This window comes from Tupaia chinensis, unplaced genomic scaffold, assembly GCF_000334495.1.
Source record: "Tupaia chinensis unplaced genomic scaffold, TupChi_1.0 Scaffold000573_1, whole genome shotgun sequence".
Taxonomy (NCBI): domain Eukaryota; kingdom Metazoa; phylum Chordata; class Mammalia; order Scandentia; family Tupaiidae; genus Tupaia; species Tupaia belangeri.
Genome location: NW_006160087.1, coordinates 3378263 through 3385188, shown reverse-complemented (window position 1 = coordinate 3385188; position 6926 = coordinate 3378263). Strand labels below are relative to the sequence as shown.

Sequence of the window (6926 nt, the reverse complement as noted above, 5' to 3'; positions counted from 1 at the left end):
CCCGCAGGTGTCGCCGTTCTCCGCGGTCAAGTGCAACAGCAGCTCCTGGGTGCTGCGTGTCCTGGCCGCCCTGGGCACCGGCTTCGACTGCGCCAGCCAGGTGAGCCTGTGGGCCCAGCACGGCCTAGGGTAGAAGGCCGGTGGTCGGGGTCCTTGGGCGGGGGCTCCAGCAGCCGGGACTGAGCTGGCCTGGGTCGTACTCGGTTGCTGCTGAAGGGATGAACGAACTGGCCATGGCCGGCCTCCCCTCAGCCATGCGTCTCGGCAGCTGGAGCCAGAACAGAAGGCTCGGGGCCGCATCCCTGTCTAGCTCTGCCTATCACCTTTCTGAGCCTGTTTTGTCTCTAAAATGGGCCAGAGAGACTTCCTGGAACGGTGCCTGGTGCACAGCAGGGCTTCAGTAGAGGCAGCCCCTTTGGCCCACGCCCAGGGTTCCTGTCCCCAAAGAGTATGGGGGTGCGGGTGGGCCTGGCACAGTCCCCAGCTCCGCCTCTTGGCTTGTCAGGGAGAGCTGGAGCAGGTGCTGGGCCTGGGCGTGGCCCCCTCGCGCATCATCTTCGCCAACCCCTGCAAGCCTGTCTCCCACATCCAGTACGCTGCCTGCCACGGGGTGCGGCTCCTGACCTTCGACAGTGAGGAGGAGCTTAGCAAGGTGGCCCGGCACCACCCCGGGGCCAGGTGAGACAGGCAGGGTGTGCGCGGGTGGAGGCAGCTAGGGCTAGGGGCTCCGGCAGATGGAGCTGGGTCGCAGCCCCAGACTCAGTGGCTGGCTGTCCTGAGGAACTAAATGCGGTGAGTGGGGAGCAGCAGGGGGCTGGGGAGGGGTGGAAAGTGTTCAGACTTAGGGGCTCATGTGCTCAAGGCTGCCTTCCTGTCCCCCACCCCCAGGCTGGTCCTCCGGCTGTGGACCCAGGACAGAGAGAGCACCTTCCCCCTGAGCATCAAGTTTGGGGCCAGACTCGAGGATTGTGAGCACCTGCTCAAATCTGCCAGGGACCTGGGGGTGGCCGTGGTTGGGGCCAGGTGAGTCGGCACGGCTTCCCCTGGCTGAGTGGCAAAAGTCCTGGCTCCTGCTGCCAATCCCAGCCTTTGACTTGCTGTGTGCCCTGGAGCAGCTGTAGCCTCTCTGGCTTCATGAGGCCCGTCTGCTCAGAGCACAGCTGGCTGTTACCTGGGACTAGAGTGAGGCAGGGGGGCGCCGACATCAGGTGCAGAATTGAAGGGGACACCAGAAGCATACCTAGAAAAATAGGATGTTAATGCAGTGTTTGCAAAAACAAAACTGTATGCAGAAACATCCATGATGGGGGACCAGCAGTAATGGCTATGTTGCTGGACTCTCATGTAGTCGACTGTGTTCGAGTCCCGGACCCAGAGGCTTAAACTCATGCCAGGAGCATGTGCGTGCGTGCCCAAGATCCCGAGAGGAGAATGGAGGAGAAGGGATTGCAGCGTGGCCAACCTCCCTGGGGGGTGATTTCTCGCTTTCTGTCTCTCTCTTTCTGGCAAGTGCACATGCCCTATAGCAAAAACCTCTAAAAAAAAGAAAAAGAAAAAAGAAACATCCGTGATGGAAGAAAGTGTCATTTAAAAATAAAGGCAGCGTAGGAGTGCTGTCCCCCGCCTGCCCTCAGGACCAGTCGCTGCCGCCCACCTGGTCTTTATTTATAGTGTGAATCTTTGGCTCTTGGTGGGTGTCTCTGCCCTGATTTGGCTTTTGAAGAGATTGCATGAGTGTTACTTATCCCCACTCCTTCGTGCTCCGGCGCCCCAGTCCCGCCCGCGGAGCACACCTCGGCCGGAGTGCTCTCTCAGCCCGCCCTGCTCGGGGGCACGGGGACTCGGGGTTCTGACGACACACACTCCCAGGGGACAAGCAAGGGAGCCCTGCAGTGGTGGCCCTAGGAGAGGTGACAGCCACACCCCTTGGCCCCCTGTCCAGCACTGTCACGTGCGTCTCTGGGGACACCCATGTGTGTCGAGGTGTCTGTAACTGGGCCCACGTTCCCGGAGGGCCACTCCTCAGGCTGACCTTGTGTTTCCACGTGTTTCTCCCCGGGTCTCTCGTCATGTGCTCAGCTTCCACGTGGGCTCCGACTGCCAGACGCCCCAGAGCTTCCGGCAGGCCATTGCGGACTGCCGGCACGTGTTTGAGATGGGCCGCAGGGCCGGGCATGACATGAGCGTCCTGGACATTGGCGGGGGCTTCCCTGGAGCGGAGGGCTCCGAGCCCAAGTTTGAGGAGGTGAGACAGCCCGGCCCAGTCCGTGGTGAGGGGCCGGTGTGTGCCGGGTGCCGGGAGCCCACGGCGCTGCGGGCCTGCGCACACGCCGAGGGTTAGTCTTCATTCGGAGCCTTGCCCGACCACGTGCATGTGGCACGTGTGCACATATGAGCATGCGTGTGGATCGGCCGGAGCACCCCATCTTTGCGGCCTGCGTATTGGGTTCAGGGTTTCCGGCTTCACGCCCTCTGGGTGCGCCAGCCCGCATACTGTGTGTGTGCCTCTGGGCGAGTCCCTCCCTTTCGGGGCCACCACTCCTACCCACTTCCTCAGTAGGAGGGCGACACTACCTCGCAGGGCGCTGTTGCGGGTGAAGGCGGGCGATGCAGGTCAAGCCCCCTGCCCAGGGACTGGCTCTGTCCCCACAGATGGCACGAGAGATCAAGGCCGCCCTTGCCCGGGACTTCCCTGAGGGGAGCGGCGTCGAGGTCATCGCGGAGCCTGGCCGCTTCTACGCGGCGCCTGTCTGCACGGCAGCAGTCAACATCATCGCCAAGAAGTCTGTGCTGGAACCTGGTGGGCGGCGGGCCAGCCCTGGGCAGGGGCGGGGGCTGGACCGGGGACAGAACGGGCAGACAGCCTGGCTCCGCCCTGGGGGCTACCCAGCAGGAAGCTAGGCTAGCATCGGGCCTTCAGGGGCCGCGGTTTGGAGGCAGAGAGCTGAGCGCCAAGCTCTTCCTTCCCGAGCGGCCAGGGAGGCTCCCTGCTTGCACAAGGCGAGGTCCCGGTGCTGTCCTAGCTGCGTGCCAGCGTGAACCTTCTAACCGAAACCGTGGCGAATTCTCTGGCCCAGCAGGCGGCGACGGCAGGGGTGAAGCTTACAACCAGAATCCACCGACCAGAATCCACAGGGGCGCGCACTCGTGCAATTCCTAAAGGCCATGCCGGCAGCTTTCCTGAGGGCTAGGGTAGTGTCCACAGGACAGCTCCTTGACGACTGAGCCTGACCATCACAGGAGAGGTTTTCAGCATTATTATCATCTGCCAGTGGGCGTGTGCACTGGCCGGAGAGGGACAGAGGGAGAGCAGAAGGCACCCCCATGGGCACGGGCACGGGCATGCTGCGATCCCCTCTCCTCCGTCCCTCCCTCCTTCAGGGATTTCCGACATGCCGCGCGTGTGCCTGGAGCGCACGGGAGCGTTTCTCTTTCTTTCTTTCTAAGGAGAGTAGGTTTGCTCGCTTGCTTGTTTGTTTATTGTTGTTGGCCGTAGGGCATGTGTGCTAACAATAAAGACAGAGAGAGGGAAAATGAGAGAGCACTCCCCGGGCACGGCCGCGGCACAGTCCCTCCTCCGCTCTCCTCTCGGGATTTTGGGCATGCACGCACATGTGCCCCGCGTGCTTTTCCGGCCACCAGACCCAGGACTCAGACTGACCGTGCAGTCGGCCACGTGGAACGCAGCCACCGGAACCTCTGCACCACCCGCAGGCCCCAGGAGAGTTTCCCAATATTTTGTCCTTACTGTTTTGTGTAGGGACGTCAGTGGCTATTCCCATAAAGCAAACTGCAGAAGCCACCTTGACAGTAAAATGCAGACTATCACTAGACCCAGCCTACTGGATTAATGCTCTTTATTCTTTATGTTCTATGGAAGTTCACATATAAAGTTTATAAAACTTATACATTTGACCCCCCTCTTATCCTCTGACGAATGACCAGCCCACGCTTCTGTGAGGGTGAAAGCGCTCACAGCTGATCCCTTCCTCACCAAGCGTCTTGTCAGCAAGCGTGGCACTGCGAAGTGCGTGAGCTCGGCCACCGGGGGCCGGAACCTCAGTTCTAAGCTTTGGGGGCCTGTTATCTTTATGTCGGCGATGGCAGGAGCTGCCCACGACGAAGCAGAGATCACCTGCAAAGTTCGTATTTTATCTGGTCTCTGCTCGGCCAGCGCGTGTTGGATTACGGTTGAGGGAACTGAGGATGTCGAGGGCGTGGTTGGCTGGGGTTCGCCCGGACACAGGTCACGAGTCCTCAGCCCCAGGACTGCCGCTAACCCAATTTTTAGTGTGTAGCAGGGGGCGCACAGTCTGGGGGGCGGGTCTGTGCAGAGCTTTGAGCCGGAGGAAGCAGCCGGCCTGGCTCAGGCTGCTTCGTTTGCCCGCGGCTGGTTCACTTGCAGGGGAGTCGTTCGCTGTCTCTAGGGCTCGATGACCCCAGTGGGGCAGAGTCTGCTGGACCAGCAAGGCCCCAGATGCCAGAGCATCAAGAACACACACAAAAGAGAAGACGACAGTTACATGGGCACTCGGAGGGAGGAAGTGGACTAAGTAGTGCATCCAGGAGGAGCGACCGACATGGAGCCCAGTCCTTGGGTGGCCTCTGGCTTCCTGCTTTGTCCCCACTCACGGGTGCTCAGGCAGCTGACCCCAGGGGAAGGCCAAGGACCTGGGACTTGTGTTCTCGGTGAACCCAAGGCCACCACATTCTCCTGGTGACTTCTGGCAAGGCTCAGTTCCCTCGACGGTAAAGCCGGGACCATCATGAGGACTAAGCGAGTGAACGTACGACAGCCTCGAGCAGGCCCTAAGCGCGGGGCCAGCGTGCCCTTGCCCTCGTGACGCCCGTGGGTAGCAGGTGGCGGTGGGGTCCGGAGACAGACCCTCACCACGCAGGAGAAGAGGGACAAGGAAGGCTCTGGGTGTTGGCAGAGGCTCTGGGCCTGTCCCAAGGGTGCTGGGGTTCAGGCCATGAGGGTCACTGCTGAGCCCTGGCCAAGCACACTTCAGTCCTGCCCTCTCCCACCCCCAGGAGGCTGCAGGAGGCTGGTGTACTACCTCAATGAGGGCCACTATGGCGCCTTCCGCATCTTCCACAGGGACTCTGTCCCCAGGGTGCCCATCGTGGTGAAGGTAAGGGGGCTCCAGCACCTGCCAGGGAGCCCTGCTGCCAGGTGGGGAGGTGAGGGGCTGCCGGCCATCACGGCTCTGTGAATGTCACACCGTGCGTGTCCGAGGGCCCGCGTGTGCACCTCTGCTGACCTGCACTCCCCGCGCGGCCTTTTGATTTTCAGTGTGTAGCAGGTGGGTGCGCAGGTGGGTCTGGGCAGGAATGGAAGTGCACCTGTTGGCTGTGGTGTCCCACGTGCATCTCTGATCACACACACCCTGAGTGTGTCTGTGTTTCCAGAATCCTCCAGGGTTGGAGACGTGGGAGATTCCGCCAGTAGGGGCCTCCAATTCGCCTTCCACTAGAATCACCCGGGAGCGTGCCAGGCCACGCCCAGCTCATTTAAATTAGAATCTCTCAGGACTAGGACCCTGGTATTAGCCTTTGGCTTAAACTCTTCAGATGATTCTGATGTGCCATGAACCTGGAGACCTAGAACTCTGCGTGGTTATTGAATAGAACCTCCCCTCTGTGTAGTCGGGAAACCGAGATCCCGTGCGTGGCTGGATTGGCAGGGCTGGAGTGTGTGGTAGAAAACCAGCTCAGTGAGGACAGCTCTGCTCAGTTCCATGTCCTTCTCAAGGACCGTGCCTGGACACAGCGGCTCTGTGATCCGTTAGTGCCGAGGGGCGGGCGGACGGCCAGGACAGGGTGGAGGGACAGCAGCGACCCTGTGATCCGTTAGTGCCGAGGGGCGGCTGGACGGCCGCTCAGCAGGGAGGGACGGCCGGCTCAGGTGGTGTGGTCGGATGACTGGCTCTTGCTGATGTGACCCCTGAGGGCCCGAGGCTGGCCTAGGTGTGGGGTCGGGGAGTGGCGGCCCTCCTGCTCTGACACGGCTGTCCCTGCAGGACTTCTGCTCGCAGCCACCCCTGCTCCCGTGCACGCTCTACGGCCCCACGTGCGATGCCTTCGATAGGCTCTTCCTGGAGGAGGTGTGGCTGGCCCGGCTGGACGTGGGCGACTGGCTCGTCTTCCCCTCCATGGGCCCTTCAACGGCTTCCTGCCTGCCCCCGTCTGCCACGCCATGGACCCCCAGCTCAGGTGTGGGGAGGGGCAGGTGCTGGGGCTGTCACCAGGAGGTGGCGCTGAGCTTTGGGGTCCCAGGCCTGGAGAATACCTGCCTCCCTGGCAGGACTGTGTGCCTGACGACTGTGACACCGGCCTTTGGGGCTGACGGGGTCACAGACTCCAGGCAAAGCCAAGGTGACAGGCAGCTCTGATGTCTAGCTGCTTTCTCTGGGAAGAATCAGGCAGGCCCATGACCCCATCTCACCCTGACCCCCCTCGGCCTTGACTGCTGGCTGGCTCTCAGGCCCCTCCTCCTGTCCCTTCTCTGCCGGTTGTGGCCCCCTGGGAGCCCCTGCCCGACCCAGGGCTGGCTTGCGGGTAGTGGGTGCCTCTAACATCTCTTGACAGCATGACATTCCCACAGGGGCCTGCTGGAGACAGAGATGGCAGCCCGGGACCTGGCCGGAGAGGAGGGGCCCCAGATGCCTCGGTGTGTTACCTGGAGCGGGGGGAGACAGGGGGGCAGGGGAAGCCCACAAAGAGGCAGAGGTCTGGGTGCACCTGGCAATTGTTAAGGTCCCCAGCTGTTTCTCTCTCCAAAGACTCAAAGCACAGGACAGTCCCTCTCTTAACCAGCTAGTCTGTGTGGGCCGGCAGGCCTGCAAGACTTGCGCCGTCACCCGAGCGCCCCCTGCAGGCTGCATCCCGAAGGCGCGGCACGGTGCAGTTCCTCCCTGATGCTC

The 6926-nt window shown here is 61.8% G+C and overlaps 1 protein-coding gene and 1 long non-coding RNA gene across 2 annotated transcripts in view; both read left to right on the top strand.

The window, feature by feature from the left end:
* LOC102488167 (ornithine decarboxylase-like) overlaps nt 1-6926 on the top strand; it is a 16324-nt gene that overhangs the window by 2370 nt on the left and 7028 nt on the right. The window contains exons 5-12 of the mRNA XM_006158151.2: nt 8-100; nt 506-678; nt 889-1023; nt 2080-2245; nt 2653-2800; nt 5035-5135; nt 6024-6367; nt 6608-6673. Of these exons, the coding sequence (XP_006158213.2) occupies nt 8-100; nt 506-678; nt 889-1023; nt 2080-2245; nt 2653-2800; nt 5035-5135; nt 6024-6367; nt 6608-6673 (1226 nt within the window). The remainder of the gene's footprint in view (nt 1-7; nt 101-505; nt 679-888; nt 1024-2079; nt 2246-2652; nt 2801-5034; nt 5136-6023; nt 6368-6607; nt 6674-6926) is intronic.
* Nucleotides 6161-6926, top strand: part of LOC114009608 (uncharacterized) — a 2730-nt gene continuing 1964 nt past the window's right edge. Inside the window, exons 1-2 of the long non-coding RNA XR_003550994.1 lie at nt 6161-6216; nt 6608-6673. This is a non-coding gene — a long non-coding RNA (uncharacterized LOC114009608). The remainder of the gene's footprint in view (nt 6217-6607; nt 6674-6926) is intronic.